General features: G+C 47.5%; 1 protein-coding gene across 1 annotated transcript in view; it reads right to left on the bottom strand.

Annotated features, from left to right (window-relative positions):
* Window positions 1-23,870, bottom strand: part of LOC144933132 (peripheral-type benzodiazepine receptor-associated protein 1-like) — a 136,207-nt gene that overhangs the window by 47,050 nt on the left and 65,287 nt on the right. The window contains exon 7 of the mRNA XM_078857712.1: window positions 20,908-20,991. Coding sequence (XP_078713838.1) covers window positions 20,908-20,991 — 84 coding nt within the window. The remainder of the gene's footprint in view (window positions 1-20,907; window positions 20,992-23,870) is intronic.

The raw sequence follows: 23,870 nt of genomic DNA, 5'->3' as shown, positions 1-23,870 counted from the left end.
TTCGGGAGCCCCCTTGTCCAGGACATAGCCCTGGACGAAGGCATCCGTCACAGCCGCTGCCGACTGGTTAGCGAGAGGCCACGCCATAGGCCATCGGGTAAAGTATTCGACCCCCACTAACAAATATTTATTCCCTCTCGGCGTGACTGGGAAGGGCCCCAAAATATCGAGTGCAACGAGCTCGTTGGTACGCGAGACCTGAATAGATTGCAGCGGTGGATTAGCTGCCACGGCCGGTGGTTTACGCCTGGCGCACTCAACGCACCCCTTCAGAATATGCACCACATCACTTCCCATTCCCGGCCAGTAATAGTCACGCTGAAGCAGGGCAAGCGTCTTGTTAACTCCCAAGTGCAAGAGGCGTTCGTGTGCCGCCAAGACAACCCTCCCCCTCACAGCGGAAGGCACCACGAGTGCGTTCCGCCGGGACAAACTGTCCCATTTCAATAACACGCCCCGCTCAAGTACATAGGAGCCGGTACGCTCCTGGTCCCCCTCGGGACCCCCAACCTTGCGGCGCAATGCTAGCAGCGAGCTGTCCGCCATCTGGAGGCGGCCCCATTCGCTGAGCGACAGCGAGAGCAGCGAGTCCCGACCCTGAGAGGCAGTGGAATCATCCCCGATCGGTGCGCCCGCTGTCGCAGCCAGTGCCCCCATCTCCCCCGCAAGCGTCGGTTTACAGCGCGCCGATCCCGACAAACACGCGCATTCATCACAAGGCAACAACCGCGACAAGCAATCGGCATTCGTGTGTCGCAACCCCTTACGGTACGTAGTCGTAAACTGATAGTCCTGGAGGACTTCCAACCAACGCGACAACTGGCCCGAGGGCTGGGCGACCCTCAATGAATACTGTAGCGCCGCGTGGTCCGTTCGGACTGTAAAGTGACGACCATAAAGATATGGCCTAAACTGCTGCACAAAAAAAACAATGGCAAGCAGCTCGCGACGGGTGACACAGTAGCGCTGCTCCGCCGGAGACAACACCCTACTACCGTAGGCGACAACTCTTTCGACACCCCCAACGACTTGGGATAGCACCCCCCCAATGCCCGTGTTGCTAGCATCCGTGTCCAGCAAAAAGGGACTGGCAAAATCGGGATAACACAAGGGTGGGGCACCCACCAAGGCGTCCCGGAGGGAGCGAAACGCGGCCTCCTCCTCCGGTCCCCATTTGAACTTCACTCCCTTCGCCGTTAGAGCGTGCAAGGGTTTTGCAATAGTGGCGAAGTGCTCAACGAACCGCCGATAATAAGAAGCAAACCCGATGAAACTACGCACGTCGGAAACGGACGTAGGTGTCGGCCACGAACCGACACAATCCGTCTTCGCGGGATCGGTGGAGATCCCCGAAGAATCGACAATGTGACCCAAGTATCTAACGGACCTACGAAGGAGGTGACATTTGGCCGGTTTAAATTTCAACTTAGCCGATCGCATTCGCAAGAACACCCCTCTCAATCGCCGGAGGTGTTCCTCAAACGTTTTACTGAAAACAATGACATCGTCCATATAAATCAAGCATGTATCCCACTGCAAGCCCGACAAAACCAGCTCCATAAGTCGCTGAAACGTCGCTGGAGAGGAGTGAAGTCCCATGGGTAACCGGTTAAACTGGAACAGCCCCCCTGGAGTCCGAAATGCTGTCTTAGGTTTCGACTCTTCGTCGAGCGGCAACTGCCAAAACCCCGATAACAAATCAAGAGTCGAAAAATATCGCGCACCAGACAATGCATCGAGGGACTCATCCATCCTGGGGAGCGGATACGCGTCAGCCACAGAGATCTTATTCAGGCGACGGAAATCAACGCAGAATCGCAGGGACCCGTCCTGCTTCTTAACCAGCACAATAGGCGCTCCCCACGGGCTAGAGGAGGGCGAAATAATATCGGCTTCTAGCATATCGTTAACAGCCGACTGAACATGTTCCTTCTCCACGGGACTCAGTCGGAAGGGATTTAGCCTGACCGGCGCCGCATCGCCCGTTTCAATGTGATGGTGCAACAAATCCGTGCACCCAATGTCATACTTATGTTTACTGAATACATCAGAGAATTCAATGAGCAACTCGCGCAGCGCACCCAACTGCGCCGCCGACAAATCGTCCGAGGCGGCACATAACGAATGGACCCACTCAAGGTCTTCCCTTGGCTCAACGTTCCGCGCGGGGCTCGAGCCCACCTGCGCAACCAACCCATCATCCCCAGGGACCTGCGCCGCGTGAGCCAGCACGGTGCCCTGCGGAATGACAGCTGGTCGCGACCCTGCGTTCAAAACCATCACAAACGGATCCCTGTCAGCCCGCACCAAAGTGTGAGCCACCGATAAATCAAGACCCCCGACAGCCTTGTTAGAAGGACCCAAAAGCATACTCTGTCCCGAAGCCTCCCTCACCCATGGTTTCCGCAACTGGAGGGGAATCAACATCTGTGAACCCGGAGGCACTTGCACTGTCTGCGTCGCCACCGCTTGTATCGTAGCGCACGCCGTCCGAATGTCAGTAGGGCCCGTCAAAAATGAAATCCGGCGACCCGATGGCAGTTCAATGCATCGTTGATCGATAAGAATTTTAATGGGCATTTTAGCCAAAAAGTCAGTGCCCAAAAGACACGGAACTGCCAAAGAAGACGAAACGAAAACGGGTCCCGACAATTTGATATCTCCAATGCAAATGGACGCCCTAACCTGACCGATAATGCCCAACGATCCCCCATTAGCGGCGTAAAATGGCACATCCACTGGAAGCAGCGGACGACATTGGACCGGAAGAATATTATAAATGAGGTCCGATATAATAGTTGCCGATGCCCCCGTGTCCACTAACACCCTAATCTCAACCCCATCAATAGATCCCGTAACAACGGACGAACCCGCCGAAGCAGCCACAATTCTATGCCCCAATTCCGCCCATTCAATGTCTCCCTGGTCCCGGCCGAACCCCCCTCGCCGAACCGAATCCCCGAACCTTAACCGGCCCTCCTCCGCCGCAACGCGGCGTCCCATGTGTGCCGAATAAACAGGCCGAGCGTGTGAGGTGCCGCGACTTGCCGGGGATTGTAGAGATGACTTGGGCTCTCGGTCGTCGTCCAGCCGAGCTCCCATGGCGCGCTGCCGCGGAGCGCGGCACCCGGACGCCACGTGGCCCCGGAGGCCGCAGTTATAGCACGTGACGAGGGTCGGAGTAGATCTTGGTTGCTCCGACTTTCGGCCCGATCGCAGAGGCGACCGGGCCCCCGGCCTCCAGTCCCCTGGTCGTCCCGTGGCGAACGCCTCCTCTCGTGGGCTGACGACTTGGGGTTCGGCGACCACCAAACCCGGGGCTGCGACGACAGCAGCGTTGCAACCAACGCCTTGCTTCCGTTGTAGGGCCTCGTACGCTTGAATACTCGTGGCGACTCTCAAAGAAGAAATATCAATCTCGTCAGCTGTGTTGATAGGGACCCCCAGGTCCTGCGCCAACTTGAGCAGCTGCTCCAAAACCATCGCGTCTTGGCCCTCCTCGTCCATCCGAGGGAACGCAGCATCAGCAAGAGCCAGCAACGCCGTGCGATAGGCCAGCGCGGTCTCCGTGGCCGCTTTCCGTCTTGCGTAGAACTGATGGCGGCATGTAGAGGGAGGCCCGTAGACCCTGGCCAACAAACCCAGCGCATCCTTCAGCGTGGAGCGGTCCGACTTCCGTGCAGCCCTGAAGGCCGCGAGCGCATCGTCGTCCAGCATGGCGGGCAATGCCCGCAGCGCCGTAGCATCGGACCACGCTGACATCTCTTGATGCGCCAAAAACCTTCGCTGAAATTGGCCCCAGTCTCCGCCTTCCGCCTTGAAGGCTGACAACGTGGGCAGGCGCTGCTGAAAAATGAAGTCATCCGCCTCGTGGTTCCTCTCCGCCTGTCCGTCGGTGTCTAAGATGGCGGCTCCAGCAGCAGACGTAAGATGGCGGACCCCCTCGCGCGCTGATGACGTCGATGCGCGCGCTTGGGAACCCACCACCACGTGGCGCTCGCCGTTCCCGCCAAAAGTAGGCTCAGGCGCAATGGCGGGAATCCCCCATTCGTTTTGGCGGGAATCTGCGAGGCGACCTTGTAAAATGTCCCCCACCGTCCCCGCTCCTCCCGACGAGCTGATCTCCGCCAAGATGGACGCGGCGGCGAGCAGCAGCTCCGCCAGTCGGGAGTGCGCCTCACGAAGCCCGGCGTCTGTCCCCGGTCGCTCGGCCGGCGCCGTCGACGGACCCTGCAGCGTGGGCAAGTCCTCTTCCTCACCCCCCGCCACCAGCGGCTCCGAGTCGTCCAAGTCTTCCTCGCGGTCAATCCCGTGGGTCCTACGGGTCTTCCTCGTCTCCATACTTGGAAGCCCGTTTCACTTCTGACGCCAGATGAAGTATTGGAAAATGACGGCAGGAAACTCCTTGACGGGAACACACTTCTTTTATTAAATCTTGACTTGTAACAATACAACGCATGGCCTCTCTTCTTCACAATGCACTTCTCTTGACTCTGGACTCTGTGCTGCCGGCTCTCTGTGCCTCGTGTAGACTCCGCGCCTCGGCTACACTCCTCTCTCGCCTCGTGTAGACTCTGCGCCTCTGCTACACTCTCCACTCGCCTCGTGTAGACTTTGCCTCTCTCTCTCTGGCTACACCGTATGCATACTCGGCTCGTGCAGACCTTCCTCTCTCGCTGGCTACACCGTATGCATACTCGGCTCGTGCAGACCGTTCTCTCTCGCTGGCTACACCGTATGCATACTCGGCTCGTGCAGACCGTTCTCTCTCGCTGGCTACACACTACACATTACTCAGCTCGTGTAGACCGTTCTATCTCGCTGGCTACACACTACACATTACTCAGCTCGTGTAGACCGTTCTATCTCGCTGGCTACACACTACACATTCCTCAGCTCGTGTAGACCGTTCTATCTCGCTGGCTACACACTATACATTACTCTCTTCTACTCTCCATTACTCTCCTCTCCGGGCTCTATCTCTGCACCTTCGTCTTCATTCTTAGATGGTTCCACTTCTGCCCCCTGCTCCTCTGTGCATCACCTTATATACCCCTTCTTCCCGGGAGACGGAGCGGATGCGGACCTCAACGTCGGCACCGCTCCTCAATTACCCAATCCCCACGCGCTATCCCCACGATCCGGTTCCGCTCAGCGCGTGTTTCCACTCCCCGACCAATCACACCGCGCTGCTACCCGATCACTCCCTCTGGGCGCGTCACCGGCACACAGCCAATCAGCAGCACTACCCCCACCCGCGCACTGACGCCTGCTCCTCCCCGTCAGCGCGCGTCACCACACACACACCCGTACATACGCGCTGGCACACGACATATACACCCAGCGCGTATCACCACTACACAAGTATTAGGATCGGGAATGAACCCGCGACTTTTTTCATACCAGGCGAGGGAGTTAACATCTCGCCACCGTGGTGCCTCGTTCTAATTCAATTAAAGAATCCATTATTCTTGTATTTTTTCCCGATTATTTTGTTCCTCGTTTTTTGTCTCACTCATACTTTTTTGTTGAAACCATTAGCCTGAATTAAAGTCTCGACAATTGTTTTCATGTAGTGTGTATATTTTGTATACAGTTTTTAATAAATCACAAACAATAGATTTTAACATGCACAGTTCAACGTGTGTGCCGTGACCATGAGAAAACATTTAATCGATTCATCGATTTGCGCCACGTGTTAACACACCATGCATTGTAAATATCCGAGCCAATTGTCAATCCACTGCTGGATAAAGGTCTCCCTATGCCACGTTGGCCAGTGTGGATAGATAAAGTGAGAGTCCCCGGGATCGGTTCAGATATCTCTCGCCACCGATGTTAGCCATGGCCCGGGAACCAGACTCGGGTCACCAGGTTTTGAAGCATAGTATGCTAACCACTATTTCTCTTATCTTAGGGCCAGGCAACATGTAGTGTGCATTGCTCTTGTATGTTAATCGGCAAGCACAACAGAGCAACTAAGAGGTTTATGAGGTCACATCCCCACAGCCTAAGTGGGCTCAGAATCTCTGACCCAGTTTCAGTCTGTGTTGAATCCAAAGCAATAACCGATTGTTAAATGTCACATCATCAATTTACGTGTCACATGTTCTCTTGGAAGCAATGGTCCAGTTTACTAATTTGAGGATGCAAATGGCCTAAGGTGTCAGGAACAGTACTGTCAATCCTCGCCGACGGTTTTGGGTAGCAATCTCGTACAACAGAACTTCACAAGTAGATAGAGATTGTATGTTTGTTGAAATGAAATGTATCTAAACAGAGCTAATAAAAAAAACAATCCCGTTAATAAAAAAAATAAACGAATGGCCATGTCATCAATACTTACGAAGCCTGAATGGGTTTCCGGTGTAGGAAATCGATAGAAGACGAAATTAACAAAATTGGCAATTAGTTACGTGTCGGGTCCTATCCACGGCGAACGTCCAAGTGGAATGTGAAGGTCTCACGGATGGGTCGCTCGCAAAGTCTTCAATGCAGGTCTGGCCCTGACTGGCTTGTGAATTTCAATTTGTACACTCTTCTTACAAAAATCAGGAAAAATAGAGTTCAGAGAAAAGGTGCCTGTTATACAAAAATAACTTTTGCAAACTCGAAGATTTTGCTTTCAGTGCTGTATTAAACAGCTGGCTACAATAATTAAATATAAATGGCATGATTGTTATGGTTTTCTCCCATGAAATGACAATTTCTGTGTTAATTAACACCTTTATTTACAATTCCGTCAGAGAGATACAATTTGTAAAAATGTAGGCTTATGTTTGTTTTTTCTTGCATGCATAACCTCTAAGTAAAATGTAAAGGTGCAGCCCCTGCAATTGCTTGCTCATGCCACTGCTGGCTGAAGGGCCAGCACTAGGGGAAGCTCCAGAGAGTCCCTCTGGAGAGTATGTTGGTCTACTCTTCTCCACTGGCCAGATGCCTTGAAAGTGGTGAGGGTACCCACACTTTACCCCACCACCCACGACCCGCCGATCGATTAACTGTGGGAGTACCCATTTATGCTGGACGAAAAGGTGCGGAGGTTTAATAAACTTGCCCAATGTTTCAACTGCAACGTCAGGAGGTTGAATCAAACCCATGACCTCTGGATTGCAGGCGTAGTTTAAAAAACATTACACCAACTGTTCATAAAAGCATATTTCATTTCAACGGAAGAATTGCACTTCAGTTTGTATTTTAATTCACTTATTTTTAAAATGTCCAAACTGACTGTGATATTTCTTTCTCCCCATTTGTAGATGGTACTGAAGGCAATAACACAGACGACACACTTTACAGAGTTCAAATTACCCGGGAGGGCAATGAGAGTTGCGAAAAAGCCAAACACAAACAGGATGATTAAGAAAGTTATCGCATGCTTTTAATGAAGGGGGCGATGGAAGGCGTATATTTTTCACTACATCCCACCTCCAAACTCACATCACATTCCAGGTCCTTTTAACACCATTTTTCAAAATATGGATTTTAAGTCGAATATGGATCCAAGTGAGGTCAGCCACTCGCTCGTGCAAACGAGTGGTGTAATGGACTTAAAATCAACCTTGCCAAAATCAAAGTCTTCGGACCATTTGTAGAGAAGTGGGGACACTAAAACCAAAATGACATTTACATTAAGAAAATGGAAAGCTTCTCACTCGATATTTTCCAAAATTATTCATCGGCTGGCTTGGAGTAAAGATTATTGGCATAAGGCCCTACCACTAGAGTATAATAATCATATATTACCATTTCCTATATTTCTATAATCCTATGAACAGCTATATACAAAATAAGGTGCACATCAAAGCACATTCCACTGCAGTATCATGAGGACAAAATTAGGCAAGATGGATGTCTCGATGCCAATATAATTCCCAGCACAACATTCTCCATTGTTCTGGCAGAAATAAGCACTGCGTTTATATACATAAAGTGTAAATTAATGATATCAATCCACAGCCTCCCTATACGTGGACACCATGTCTCATGGTTCTCCCAGACTGTGATCCATCACACTGCTACTTGTACACCAGAGTTGATTACTTCTTATTTTGTGCCATACCCTCCTGCATAATCTCTTTCTCTCAACGTCTTAAAACCCAACATAAAGAAGCACGAACAATGTAACATATTTTATATGGACCTGTCTAGTTTGTTTACGGTTTGGCAGACACACACACATATTACACCCATGCAAACATCTCCAATAATCAATATGAACAAAGCCGGAACATTTTTCAGAACGAGCAGTTTTTATCCTGTCTGCTGCTGTCTCGGGCAACTAGCCCCAGGGAGTGTGCGTGCCCTGCTTTAATGTACGAGAGGTGGACACAAGCAGCATTGAGCACTGAGACGGACGAGCAATTAGCATGCAGCCTCTCCTGGAAAAAGCATGCGGGTACTAAGGATCAATTGCAGTGACACATCTTGGTAAAATGATCATCGGGAAAACGTGTGATCAAGCGCCGTTTTCACGACAAACGTTGCCGCAGTAATCTGCATGATGAATGCATAGGAGCATGCTGAAGTGCCCTGAATTTACCACCCAGCTGGCAAGTTGAGACTTTTTTTTTATTACAGATTAATAGTTCACTTTCTGAATGTGGTCAAAATCAGGAAACACGTGTCACTATGAGGTGAACAGGTGTGGAAGATCAGAACGCTGAGTCGACACCACTGAGAGGCTGAATTCTAATTTGGGTTTCAGCCACTGCCTGTGATTAGACCGGTTTCTCAAGTGTAGACATTTGATGGGCTCAGTATAGTCCCCAATGGCTGTTCAAACAACCATCTTGTTAATTTGGATAAATTCCAGCGCTGATAATTTTAAATATCAGTTTTACAACACGTGACAAACATCGATCTCACAGCAGAGTGTGTGCGGGGGAAGACCCCCCCCCGCTCCCCTACTGAAGGGTTTTTCGGAAGAGGTTCTGTGAAAATCTCATGCCGGCCACACTTCTCAAGAGAGATTTTGAATAGGATTTTTTTTTAAATATATGTCAAGACATGATGCCCATACAATTGCACCGTGAATAAAATTGTAAAAAAGAACGGTAAATAAAATTACTAACAAAAGTCTGGATGGTATGAGCCACAGACTTAAAGTGGGTTCGTTTCACATTGTCATTCCAATAATGAGAAAATGTTGAGAAAGTAATAGACGGCAATGCAATGGAAATAAGATTAGATATTGTCTCATCTCCTGAATCCCAGTGTCTTTGAATCAGTAACACCCTAATATTGTAAGACACTACTAGTTGTGTAACAAATTAACACGGAAACAAGTTAGATAAACAATAAAACAATTAAATGTGTTAGCACAGAGCGAGGGCACAACTCCACGATTGCCAGATTATAACGTACCTTTATATATATACCATTACACTCTTCCACATATTTATATATGAACACACTGCTAAATATAAGAGCACCGCATTCTGAAATGACTAAGGGCCAATCATTTTTTTTTCGATTTAAAGCTTTCGTGACTGCAGGGATTCATTTTCTTGGTTCTTTCGGTAAAGTCACGTAGAAGGGAAGTAATAAAATAATAAAAATAAAACATAATAAAATAATTCTCACGACGTTTCGGCCACAACGCAAGCAGCCGTCCTCAGGTGAAGACCAGGTCTGTCGGGGAGACAGCGTCTGAATTCACCTGAGGACGGCTGCTTGCGTTGTGGCCGAAACGTCGTGAGAATTATTTTATTATGTTTTATTTTTATTATTGTATTACTTCCCTTCTACGTGACTTTACCGAAAGAACCAAGAAGGCCAATCATTTGCTGCCTGATTGAGACGACAGCACCGTACACAAATAATGTGCGTACTTGTAGGAGCTCAACGGCATGCGTTTGTAATATCACAAGGCGTCTTACGGGCATGTTTAATTAACTTGCACCTTCCTACACGCTCACAAATAGTTATTGCATGCGAGTAGCAAACACTACTTCATGAGCCTGACATTCTAATGAATATGTTTTTAATCATATGGACAGGTGAGCCAGCAAGAAGTACTAATTACGCACAAAGCCGGTCTTGCCTTCAAGTTCCCACACCACCCCACCACACTCCCCCTCGCCCACCACCGTACCTCTTCCCCCCCCGCCACACCCTTTCAACTTTGCTCCAAGTTACACGGAGTGAACTTAACACGTAGGTTTTCGCGACCAATATTATCCGTAAGAGGTTTTTTTGGGGGGTTAGATCGTGTAAATAAATACTCCACCGAGTGAATTTGATCCACTGTGCTTCCCTGTGATGAAATCATAGAACTCAACATGTTTTTTCTCACATTACCAAACCTCGCTCGAGACTCCAACATTGGAGAGCATAACCCCCACTTTTGATTGACACTTATCTTATAGAAAAGGCAAAAACGCACCAAGGAGCCAGTAACAAAATAGGCAATGGAAGGTCATTTTAAAGTTGAGCAGCAAGAGGAAAGAAGCAGAGAGAATTGCTGTGACCTACAATGTGTGGTGGTTGAGTGGAGTGGGTGTGTGTTGTTTTGACCTAGAATGTAGCGGTTGAACACAGTGTAGATGAGATTAAATGGTAAAACTGGTAGACCGAGAATGGTTCATGAAGATGGTCATGACTGACGACGATGATGACGATGATGATGATAACAACTGCCGTGTCAGACTGGGCACCAATGATTGCACAAGCGGTTCACTGTGTATATAAACAAAAAACTTTATTCCAAAAAGGGGGGGGGAGGAATCTGTGTTATTGCCATGTGATGAACTCTCCTTTAAAGGGTTATGAAAAATGTTGCAGGAGTGTGGAGAATTAAGTCCAATGGAGATACTTTAGAAATAGTTCTGTGATGCACACCGCACTCACTGCAGAAGTTTCAAATAGACATTTCTCTGTCTCATGACATGACCCCTATATAATAATTGCACATTGGTAATTACAAACAGTTCTCCAAAACTCTAAAACATCCCTCTACTCACTGCTTATCCACTCCACTAAGCGTCCAATGACAAAGCATTTAATTGGGCGGCTGACGGAGAGTGCTCATTTACGAAATCAGTGACAAAAATATTCGTCTACGAAGCGGTTTTAATATTCGTCAACGACAACTGAGGGAATGAACATGGCCAACATTTCACAACTTAGAGCGCGCACTCAATGTTCGACTGCTTTCCTCCACGAGACAAAGACAATTGCAACATTCGCAGACCAAGCCTTGACAAGAAATTACGTCGACGAGATTAAAACTACATTATTATATATATTTTAAAGGCCAACTAAATGAACACCGCTGACGAGTATGGGGCAAATTCTTCAGCTGCTCACAACACCAGGGTGCCCTAGGGGTCAGGGGTCACCCAAGGGCACGACGGCAGCGCGTGCCGGTTCACGCCGACGATGCCACGTGGGGTCGCTTCAACACGGGAGTCACGCAGAGTGGCATTAAAATTTGGCACGTTATTTATTTATTTAACCTTCCCATCTTATTACCGCCCTCATTAAAATCTATTCCCTCCAACTCCGCCTGCAAGGCCCCGCATGATTCCGTCCGCGCAGTGAATCATTCCTCGTAGAGATTATCTTCGCATTTGCGCAAACAATCGTCCCGGATAGATTTATTCCCCAGAGCTAGAGTCAATCATCTCCCTCCATCTCCATATCTCATCTCGCAGTCTAGGCTTGAATATAGATTCACATTGTTTCACATTATTCCATTATATTGCATACAGGGGCAAAAATTGAAATAGCCATCGCTCACGTGTTTGAGGTCCTGTATTAATATTTTACGACATCATTGCCGATTTATTTTATAACCTTTTTTATTGGTTATTCGAAGTGTGAATACATTTTATTTGCACAAGCGAAGTGTTTGGAGGCAGCTACCTTGGCATGTGCCAGACCTCCTTTGAACCCACAAGCACAAAATAATGAATCTCTTAGACAATAATAAACACAAAAATAAATATCCCTGTATAGCCATACAGATGGCTGTGGCAAGTGCTCATAGTGCACATCTATAAAGGCTGACATGGTGCTCAGAGGGGTGGTGTGCCTGGTACCATGCCCGGCTATTGTGTATTCCCAGTACTGCTGTTCAGCACTCACTGCACATGAGATACTCATTTAAGAATGAATTGACATGAGGGAAACCCAGGACAGCTTCAGATATCGCGTGCCACCGATGTTAGTCCATAGCAGGAGGTGCAAACCACTGCAATATCGCTCCCCAACAACAACCGCCATTCACCACAGCGCCTGTGCCTTGCTTGGTGCAATTTGAGGCCGCGTTAAGTATCGAAGGCCCGCTGGCAGGAGGTCACGGAACAGACCCAGGTGTCATGGGTTGACTGACTGAAATGACCGTAACATGCACCAACATCGCTCCTCAGTCACATAGAAACACACACCCACGTTTATGTATATGTAGTGACATCGCGGATGTCACCGTGTGGTGCCAGCCCGAGCGGGCCACGGCGTGCGATGTACTCGCATTGCGGACTTCACGTATGTAGCAACATCGTGAATGTCACCGTGTAATGCCGGCTCTAGCGAGGCACGGCGTGCGATGCATTGTCATCGCGGACACCCCATAGGTGGGTGTAGTACCAGCCCTAGAAGGGGCTTGGTGAGCGCTGGAATAGCGCAGTGGCACCACGCGTGGCATGCAGTGCTGACTCCTACAGGAGGGAGTGTGAGTGTCAGCCATGGGATGAGGTTGCCCTAGGCCATGGCACTCTGGTTGAACCTAGAAGGCACGTGACCAGTAAGATCTACACAGGGGCTCCAGGTGGGGGCTTGGGGGTGGTCACGTGTCGGGGTGAGATCCTACAGGAAGGGTCGAGAAACGACAAAAAGGTTTCTCGAAGGTGGTCGTGGCCAAGGGCGGGGCCAGCCACGACCCAGCAGGATATAAACCGGGTCCCCACCAGGGACCGGGGTTCAGCGTTGCTGCCGTCACCTGAAGATCTACGTTCTACGTCCAAGAAGAAGTCACCAACACGTGGACGAGGACCAAAGCCAGGGTCCTGTCCGTTGTAGCTACTCTCAGTAAGTAGCGTAGTTAGCCTGGTGGTCCACCACCATAGCTAATCTGTTAAAGGGGCAGTAACCCCTTTGTGTTATCTGTTGGTGTCAATAAGTATGCCTGCAAGAAGTACGTATGCGACTCAGTTGAACCCACTACATATATACACACACCCAACAATCAAGAAAAAGATCCTCGAATAGCCTTTAACAGACTTTTTCGGCAAGGGGTGTTGCCAGCACTTATTATGCAAACATAAGACAAGTGCACCAACCCACACATGCACGTGGACAGATACCCACACACAAACAAGCCTACATATAGCCAAACACACACACCCACAGATGCGCACGTACACAACATACCCACATAGACGAGCACACACACACCCGCACACAGAAGGGGACGTGCACACATACCCACACACGATCGTACCCACACACTAAAATTTACGCGAAGGTGACCTCTCCAAACAGATGCACAGAAGAAACAAGCACATGACAAGGCCACACACAACAGCGTTGTGAGAACACGCCATGCCGCACATAGAAAAAAAAAGATAAACACGAAGGTTACGTCATAACCAGCCATGAGACCCGATGGATCCACCTTCCCCCATTTTCTACATTGGGAGCATTTATTTGCAACGACAAGTCGAGTCACAGACGACGGTGCATTTAGCATAATCATCCAAACTTGTCTGAGCAGAAGGCCTCACTGCAAGTGCTTCCATTGCCTTGTAACGACTCGCACACCCTCACAACACAAATAATTATCACGATTTGTCATTGCGATTCTATTTTTTTCCCACAAATTGGTGCACTGTCGCCCTTCCAGTGGCTGGCAGGAGTCAAGTGAACTAAGGACAATGTATCAACGGCAGCCAGGAAGTATCGATGCAGGATTGTGGCCTATCCAAGCCGTCGCCATCTCTCACAGTCTCGCGACACAACAATCCATCGAACTCTCCTACACACGAGCTGATCCCATCGCTCCGTCTCCGGGGAGGATGGTGGGATGTCCTCTGGGGGCGTGTTACCTACTCTGGGTGTCACTGACGACACAGTTAATCTTTACCACGAGCCAGCATCCCTTATAGTGACATATCCCGTCCAGTCCAGTCCTCTTACTTTTAAAAATCTCTATATATAAAAGGCAAAGTTGTGATTGTGTGTCTGTTCAAAATGTTTAGCGTACTTCCCGACAATAATGCATATATGTTTTGCACGGCAAGTGAACTGTGACGGCAAATCTGTCACGTGACCCGCGCATGTGGAAGCGTAACGCATTGTATTGTAGCGGTTAGCACGCTGCGCTACGAACCCGGCGACCAGAGTTCGATTCCCGCTCACGGCCACCACCGGTGACGATTATTTTAACCGGTCCTGGGCCTCCCTTAGGTCGACTCAGCTTCAAATGAGTAACTGGTGTGGTGTGTGAACATCGCCACTGGGGAGACAAAGGCAGCTGGGCGTCGTTAATCCAAGTCCCGGGCGAAGCCGGGTAGTAAAGCTAGTGTTCTATATGACGCAGAACCTGCCGAACAATAAATAAAATATTCAAGAACGTGACTGGGAACAGAATAGCCAAAAATGAAAGGCCAAACAGCCTCATGAGCAGCTACCAGGAACATTATCGATCAGATTCTGAAGATCCTCGTGAGTTTACCCATACCATTGTGCCTACCCTTTGTAAATAATAACAAGTAAACCCGTAAAAACAAAGTTTTTCACTATAAATCCGTTATATGCGTGGCATCGGGGCGGCTAGAGTCCTCTCGTCCTCTGGCTTGAGATGGCTGCCACCTATGGGTCAGATGATTGTCTGGCAGCATTAAACAATTGGTAATTAAATATATATATTTTTTCCCTAAACAGTGTCAAATTTTGGATTTTTTTTTCACGAAAATGCATTGTCACGCACAACGAGTCTGTGGGCAAAATGTCAGCTCGATTGGATCACGGGAAGTGGGTTAAAAAACGACCGAAAGATTTGCACGGTCCTAAGCAAGCAAGCGAACTTAATATAAAAGATTTAAAAAGGCATTTTGCTCAGTGGAAATGTATGCAGACATTCAAATTCACAAACCAAGTCCTAAATGGAAAAATAGTAGTAGTAGTAATGATAAAAATTGTAGTAGTAGTAAAAAAGACACACCGAGACATTAAACAGACTCAGACATGAATATGCACTAATGCCAAAGTTATTCAGAGCGGCATCAGAAGATTATTTTTTCCCCCCAAAAATGTGATTGCTGAAGGGCTGAAAAATGTAAAGTATTAAATCATTTCTCTAAGACGATGGTACTTTGCAAGCCGACTGGCTATCAACAAAGATTCGTTCACGAAGCCATCCATATATACAGACACAGACACAATTTCAACCGAGACGACGGTTTTAAACTCAGCAATCATTGGAAAGATGTCACCAACCACTTTGGGTCATGACTTGATTTGTGTTTTATTGTCAACCTCTACCGTCAGCAGTGTGGAGGTGTGTAGCGAGGTGCAGTGCCCCCCCCCCCATCTCTACCCCCCCTCTCTACCCCTATCTCTACCCCCCCCTCTCTCCCCCCTATCTCTACCCTCTTCCTCCCCCCATTGTCGAACACACTTGGACTGCGCCCTCGCCTTCAGCTCCACCTCTATCTCTACCCCCCTCTCTCTCCCCCTCTCTCTACCCCCCTCTCTCTCCCCCTGTCTCTACCCCCCTCTCTCTCCCCCTGTCTCTACCCCCCCTCTCTCTCCCCCTCTCTCTACCCCCCTCTCTCTCCCCCTGTCTCTACCCCCCTCTCTCTCCCCCTGTCTCTACCCCCTTCCTCCCCCCCATTGTCTGACTGGCTGCCCCGCCCATGCTGTTCACGCTGCACAAGCTCTCCTCCTCCAACTCTCGTCCCCCGCCCACTCACTTTGGAAACCCTGATAAGCAGTTGCATTCGGAGGCTTGCCCTCTTTTCTCTCCGCCTGATGAAGACGGCTTGAGTTTGCGATCAAAACGTCGTGGGTTTTTTGCTTTTATTTTTTTTTCATTATTTTTTATTTACATGACTTTACCGAAAGAACCAAGAATATTAAATCATCTCAGAATTGCTGATGACATTGTGATTATAATAGTCAATGGAAAGTAACTACAGAATATGATTGAAGAACATAACGAAGGCAGAAAAGCTGGTCTCAAGATAAATATGCACAACACAAAAGTCACATCCAACAAGTTTGCCAAACGATCAAATGTGTCTAAACTAAACCATGTTTTATTTTACCAGGTAAGGCCCACTGAGCTGTAAAGCTGTGGTTTATGGTGTGGATAATTATAGCAGCCAAATACTCGAAAAATATGTTTATAAATGTGAAAGGGAAAACCAGAGGTTCCAGAGAAAACTCCACATGACCACAGGGAGGACATTCAAACTCCAAATATACAGGCATCAGGGTCTGGATCGAACCCACAACCTCCTGTATACCAAACGTGGTAGTTAACATCTCGCACCGCGTCTGCTGTAGCGACAGAGTGTTTACACCTCGGGCAGCTATTGAAGGCAGGCTGAGATTAAACAGAATTAAATTAAAGCAGATGAGAGCAGGTTAGAGTGCTCTTGGATAACTGAACTTGATAATGAAAAGCAAAATACTTGTAGATTAACGTTTATAGTCGGCGGTATATCACCTGCGATGACGTACGGATCAAGAAGATGGACATTGACAAATATAATGGAACAATAACTGAAAAAATCCGAAAGCGTGCGGAGGCGCGCGCTTGAAATGACACTGAGGCAGAAAGATGAGCACAGGGATCAACGACAAACCAATACGAGTCATAAAACATCGATTCTTAACACCCGCCGATTGGACACATGTATTAAGAGCGTAAAAGATTGATTTTCATCAATGAATCGATAGCTTGTTGTGCCTGTCGTTTTTTTAAGCAGCCTGTGGCAAGACGACACCAATTTTGAGTTTTAATGACCTCCAACACGTTGCCCTTGCTTAGGGAGACGCCCCACAAGGCGACTTCAAGACAATGCTAATGTTCTCAAATTTCTATACGTTAAGATATCTTTCCATTCCTGTAACATTTATCTTTCATTCCAGTTTACCGACTGACGTGACCTTTAAGAAGAACACTACTTGCCATTCCGGGCGATGCAATCGCTCCATGTCTAAAAAAATTCCAAGAAAAACAACACAAGCAATATCATTCAGGGTAATGAATGTCAATAAATACACATAGACAGCATCGGCCTCCAAATAAATGCAGCCGTGCTTTGTTTGTCCGCACAAATAAAAATACGAAATTAAGATATCACAATTGCACGTAATAGTGTAATAAAATTTCAAAATGGCATGGCGAATAGGATAGGATTGGGAAATATTTTCCGGCATCTTAATAGAAGCAGTCACTACAAAAATGGATCACATTCTGCCAGTCGCGAGCAAAGCCTCTGGCTGGACCAAAAGCTCTCGGTAAAATGCTAGGCGTAGACAGAAAACTCGAGTAACTTTCAGGGACCACAGAGGACCATGCACTTTTCACAACAAATACGTGTGGAAGGTACTTTTACTGAACGGCACATCCGCTTCACGCAGCCAACAGGAGCAAAATAAACCGGGAAAAAGAACAATGCAATTTAAAATAATTTATATCGAGAAATGCAAGCTGTCACGGAGAGAGTGAGAAGTTTTAAAGAAGAAATAAACACCACTGTAGGGAAAGGCAGCTCATGGCGTGGCTGGCTAGCTCACCATCACGCGACGCACACCAATGGACTTTTAATGAACTCATAGGCTCCTTGACGTTGATGAAGTAGGACTAAATATGCCCACTGTGACCTGTTAGAGAATCATTTCACACCAGGTGCCACAGCAGTAACAGCAGCGGCGGCGGCGGCGGCCTCAACGAAAATAAAAACATAACCTATCAGCGGTCATTTCAGTGCAAATTTATTTCGTCAAAATCTGCCACAGAAATATAAAACGCTGCGCAACCTCTCCTCTGGGCTGCATCGCTAAGATGCTAGAAATGTTGTCATGGTTTTTTTTTTGCAGTCTGAGCCAACATCACCACCAGCAATGATCAATTCATCGCTAGATGAGGGCCTCAAAAAGCCATCATCACCTCCCAGGTTACCAATCCATCCAGCACCTGCACACACGCTCACATCAGTGATCCATCTCCGAGGACGTGCATCGCCAATTTCCCACCACTGCAAATCGAACTCATCCATGGCGTCAACTCCTCCTCCAAGAGCGTCACACTGTGTAAGCTAAATATTCGTCCAACATCACCACCAGCAATGATCAATCCATCGCTAGATGAGGGCCTCGAAAAGCCATCATCACCTCCCAGGTTACCAATCCATCCAGCACCTGCACACACGCTCACATCAGTGATCCATCTCCGAGGACGTACATCGCCAATTTCCCACCACTGCAAATCCAACTCATCCATAGCGTCAACTCCTCCTCCAAGAGCGTCACACTGTGTAAGCTAAATATTCTTCCAACATCACCACCAGCAATGATCAATCCATCGCTAGATGAGGGCGTCGAAAAGCCATCATCACCTCCCAGGTTACCAATCCATCCAGCACCTGCACACACGCTCACATCAGTGATCCATCTCCGAGGACGTGCATCGCCAATTTCCCACCACTGCAAATCGAACTCATCCATGGCGTCAACTCCTCCTCCAAGAGCGTCACACTGTGTAAGCTAAATATTCTTCCAACATCACCACCAGCAATGATCAATCCATCGCTAGATGAGGGCCTCGAAAAGCCATCATCACCTCCCAGGTTACCAATCCATCCAGCACCTGCACACACGCTCACATCAGTGATCCATCTCCGAGGACGTGCATCGCCAATTTCCCACCGCTGCAAATCGAACTCATCCATGGCGTCAACTCCTCCTCCAAGAGCGTCACACTGTGTAAGCTAAATATTCTTCCAACATCACCACCAGCAATGATCAATCCATCGCTAGATGAGGGCCTCGAAAAGCCATCATCACCTCCCAGGTTACCAATCCATCCAGCACCTGCACACACGCTCACATCAGTGATCCATCTCCGAGGACGTGCATCGCCAATTTCCCACCACTGCAAATCGAACTCATCCATAGCGTCAACTCCTCCTCCAAGAGCGTCACACTGTGTAAGCTAAATATTCTTCCAACATCACCACCAGCAATGATCAATCCATCGCTAGATGAGGGCCTCGAAAAGCCATCATCACCTCCCAGGTTACCAATCCATCCAGCACCTGCACACACGCTCACATCAGTGATCCATCTCCGAGGACGTGCATCGCCAATTTCCCACCACTGCAAATCGAACTCATCCATGGCGTCAACTCCTCCTCCAAGAGCGTCACACTGTGTAAGCTAAATATTCGTCATGTGTTCGTAACGCCATGGCGCCGCCGATCTCGGGTTTTTGCTCGCACAGTTTCTGTTCCCCACCTCCCCCCCCCGTGCTCTGTACTGGGCTCGTGTTGAGTCGCAATAAAAACAATTAAATATCCGTCATGTAACATTTGTTGTTCAGTTTGTGTACATGTTTATATGCAACAATCGGAAGAGTGGTTATAATTATTAAGGAGTCCATATAGAATAGTGTTACCGATCATAACAATTTAATGTTATCACAAATACTCTGGGTCCAACAAACACACTTATTTAACTGATTTCCTAAATATTGGTGAGGCCAACCAAGAAGTTGAGTTTACCGTGCTTCATTTTGCATATCAATTACACTTGCACAAATTCAAATGTGCTGCTCATAAACTCAATTATATTTGTTCCAAATCACTGCTTTTAAGTCCCTCTCGAACATTATTAGAATTCCGATTTAAAGCTTTCGTGACTGCAGGGATTCATCTTCTTGGTTCTTTCGGTAAAGTCACGTAAAAGATAAATAATAAAATAATAAAAATAAAACATAATAAAATAATTCTCACGACGTTTCGGCCACAATGCAAGCAGTCGTCCTCAGGTGAAGAACAGGTCTGTCGGACGCTGTCTTTCCGATTCTCACGACGTTTCGGCCACAACGCAAGCAGCCATCCTCAGGTGAAGAACAGGTCTGTCGGACGCTGTCTTTCCGAAAGACCTGTTCTTCACCTGAGGACGGCTGCTTGCATTGTGGCCGAAACGCCGTGAGAATTATTTTATTATGTTTTATTTTTATTATTTTATTATTTCCCTTCTTCGTGACTTTACCGAAAGAACCAAGAAGATTATTAGAATTCACATCAGTCGCTCCGGCACGATCGTCTAGATGTCTTAGACAGCTTATATTGAGGAAAGTAACTTTTCAAATTTCTTAGCCAAAGTCAATTTAGAAGAAAAAAAATCATCAATCTCACCGACATTCATTTGCTCAGCAAGTACACAGACATTCAAATACACACACGCACGCATGAGTAGATAAATGCACGTACACACACGTTACCAGTCTACTCCAAATCGGTCACCAGGGACCAAACCACAGTGAAAGTGCCGACGTGTGTTCATGCATTCTCTCGGTAAGCTGACCAAACTCAGCCGACGGGTTAATTCACACTCACCTGAACTTCCTCACACTCACCTAAACTCACTCGCCCTCTCCTGACAGGCTAACTCTCCCTTTCATAACAGATTAACTCACTGACCCTGTCCTGACAGGCTAACTCACTCACTCTCTGCGGACAGGCAAACTCACTCACCCTGTCCTGAAAGGCTAACTCACTCAGCCTCTTCTGACAGGCTAACTCACTCAGCCTCTCCTGTCTGACAGATTAACTCACGAACCATCTCCTCAAAGGTAAAATGGCATGTGAAATATTGTCAAGTAGCGTTCCTGTGCCGCTGTTATGAACGGGCAGCAGGAAAGCTGCACCTCCTTCACGCGCTACTCACCAGGTCTTGGCATCGGCGCTTCCGCTTCTTGACGTCCTGTTCCAAAACTTCGGCCTCCTTCCTCTTTTTGCTCAGCTCACCCTCCTGGCAGAAGGTCAGGTGGTGGAGGGGTGGGAGAACCGTGGACTGATTACGTATAGTATCCAGCCTTCTCCGCATGTGTTCATGCAGAGGCCTTTGTCAAACCACTGCTGAATTGAGGGCTTCTCAACACCTGCAGGGGTTATGGGGGTTATCTGATTACACTCCGCCACGCTGGTCAGCATGCGTTGATGATGGTCGTGAGCAACAGAGGTGGATGCAGAGCAATGCTATACAACAATGGAATCTGTTGCACAGTGCTGACAACAACATGGTGTTCCCAGCAGCTTGCCATTCAAGTACTTGCCAGGTACAAATCCCACTTAGCTTGACGAGATCTGCCCCATTAAGAGTGGTTTGGTCGTAGGTTACTGTATGCGACGGCTTTCCGAGCGTCATCCTTTCACAAGAGTGGGGTTTGCGCAGGTATTGAACCTCTTCTAAATGTCTCATTCAGGTTCCTGGTCAAATGGGGTTTGCGAATTTTACCCCACCACAAGAATACAATGCAGTGTGGATGTACACAGCGTGTGAGCGCAACTGCATTCATAAAAGGCTTTATTTATTTAAAGCAAGAAATCGACAGTTCGTCAAAGGCAGAGTTAAAGAGGACGGGTTTGACCCCAGGATTTGGCCAAGGGGCAGAAGCTCAGCAGCACAAATGGCTGAGGGGAAAGATATTCCAGACAGTGGGGGCGGCAGAGGTGAAAGCGTGACCCTCCCACCAAGTGAAGCTTGACTGGGAGCTTCGAGAGAGGCCTCGGTTACTGTCAATTCACTCCCTCCATGGGGACCTATGATGTCGGTGGAGAGACGGAAAGAGGTTTTAAACCCGTCAGCTTGAGATTGCATGTATGCATGTTGAACTTCTTTCGCACCGTACGTAGCCGACCATGCTAATCGGAGGTGCGGAGGAAGGACAACAAACTAAACACAAAAGGCAGAACTAAGGAAATGAGTTTTCGATCTAGATTGCAAGTCGGGCACAAACGAATCTATATCCCAGGTGATACTGCGTTTTTATTTAAACATATTTGCGGATAAAATGCGGTTTCAGCATGCAGACATGCTTTTTGGATTTAAGCGGAACGAAAAAGATGAGGATGGAGGTCGATTAAGAATAATGTTTTCTCTCTCTCCTGCTTTGTTAATCTGTAGTCATTGGTTCTTTCGGTAAAGTCACGTATGTAGAAATAAAATTAAATTTAAATAAATCACAAATAAAATACAATTTAAATAAGCGCTCATCATCAGGTGAAAATGGGGCAAAACACATAGCGAGGGAACACACAGAGGGACATCACACACAGCACACAGAGAACGGCTAACTGCACGGAGGCAAATACAGCAAGAAGATGGGAGACGCTAACTCCCTCTGTGTGTTCCCTCGCTATGTGTTTTGCCCCATTTTCACCTAATGATGAGTGCTTGTGTTGCGTTCGAAAGGTTGTGATTTATTTAAATTGTATTTTATTTGTGATTTATTAAAATTTAATTTCATATCTACCTACGTGACTTTACCGAAAGAACCAGTATAGCAATTCCTGCAATCACGAAAGCTTCATTTCTAGATTTGTTAATCTGCTTTGGTATCTGCCATTTAAGACAGGATGGAAATATGGTGAGCTAAAATGATTTTTTTTATAAACAGCGAGTGTGTTCATGCTAGACCTTTATTTTATTGAAAAAAAAATTAACCCGTAAAAACAAAGTTTTTCACTATAAATCCTTTATATGCGTGACGGCTAGAGTCCTCTCATCCTCTGGCTTGAGATGGCTGCCACCTATGGGTCAGATGATTGCCTGCCACCATTAAGCAATTGGTAATTAAATCTAAAAAAAAAATTCCTAAAAAGTGTAAAGTGATGGAAAAAAATTTTCACGAAAATAAATTGTCACGCACAACGAGTCTGTGTGCAAAATGTCAGCTCGATTGGATCACGGGAAGTGGGTTAAAAAACGACTGAAAGATTTGCACGGTCGTAAGCGCGCAAGCAAGCAAGCAAGTGAACTTAATATAAAGGATTTAATAAAAGATGCGTAAGTGGAGAACAAAAATGTACCTAACAGACGCGTGAGGGTGCACATACGACTGACGAGAGACTAAAAGGGGGAGCAAAGCATCACCGCACAAAGCTCACACCAAGTCGGAAGCACAGATGCATAGACAACAAACCCCACGTAGACATCAAAGCGTCCGCCAATATAAATAGAGCAATAAAGCCGCACAGGAGCGCTGGAACAAAGACTCGGGAAAGATCACAGACACGTGCAAGCAATTCAACGGCACAGACATGTGAAGTACACAACACTCAGAGACGAGAGGAAATTCGTGCCAAAACAGAGCGACAGTGATATTCATTCCGTTAGTTCCGCAAATTATCAATCATATTTCAAGGCTCGCACCTAAGCGTTGTAGCCGTGATCCGTGTGCTGCTATGTATAGGCACATTGGAAGTTACATAACGAAGCACATCCACTCCATTAATCTCACAGCATCACATATCGTATACATAGCTGCAGTACAAGCAGACAACATCTTTATTTGGCTCATTTGCAGCCCCTTGTCAACCCACTGCTGGATGAAGACCTCCCCAGGCCGAACTTCACCACCTCTGACTGGTGACGGTCAGTGAAGTGGTGGGGCGGACAGGGCCGGTTCAGATATTGCTCGCCGCTGATGCTAGCTGTGGACGGGAATCTAACTCAGGTCATCTAGTTCACCGAACAGTGAACTAGATGTGTCTCTTGTGCGTCGTCGCTTTAAGATGTTCTGTGTTCATATATTGTTTGTTGCGGTTGCACCCGACTCAAGAGCCGCATGGCTCACAGGGCTATACCAAATAAATTAAACTTAAAATCTATATATAGCAACACCGGAT

Source organism: Lampetra fluviatilis, chromosome 6 (genome assembly GCF_964198595.1).
Source record: "Lampetra fluviatilis chromosome 6, kcLamFluv1.1, whole genome shotgun sequence".
NCBI lineage: Eukaryota > Metazoa > Chordata > Hyperoartia > Petromyzontiformes > Petromyzontidae > Lampetra > Lampetra fluviatilis.
Note: the sequence above shows the minus strand (reverse complement) of the source record. Positions and strands in the feature narration are given on the sequence as shown.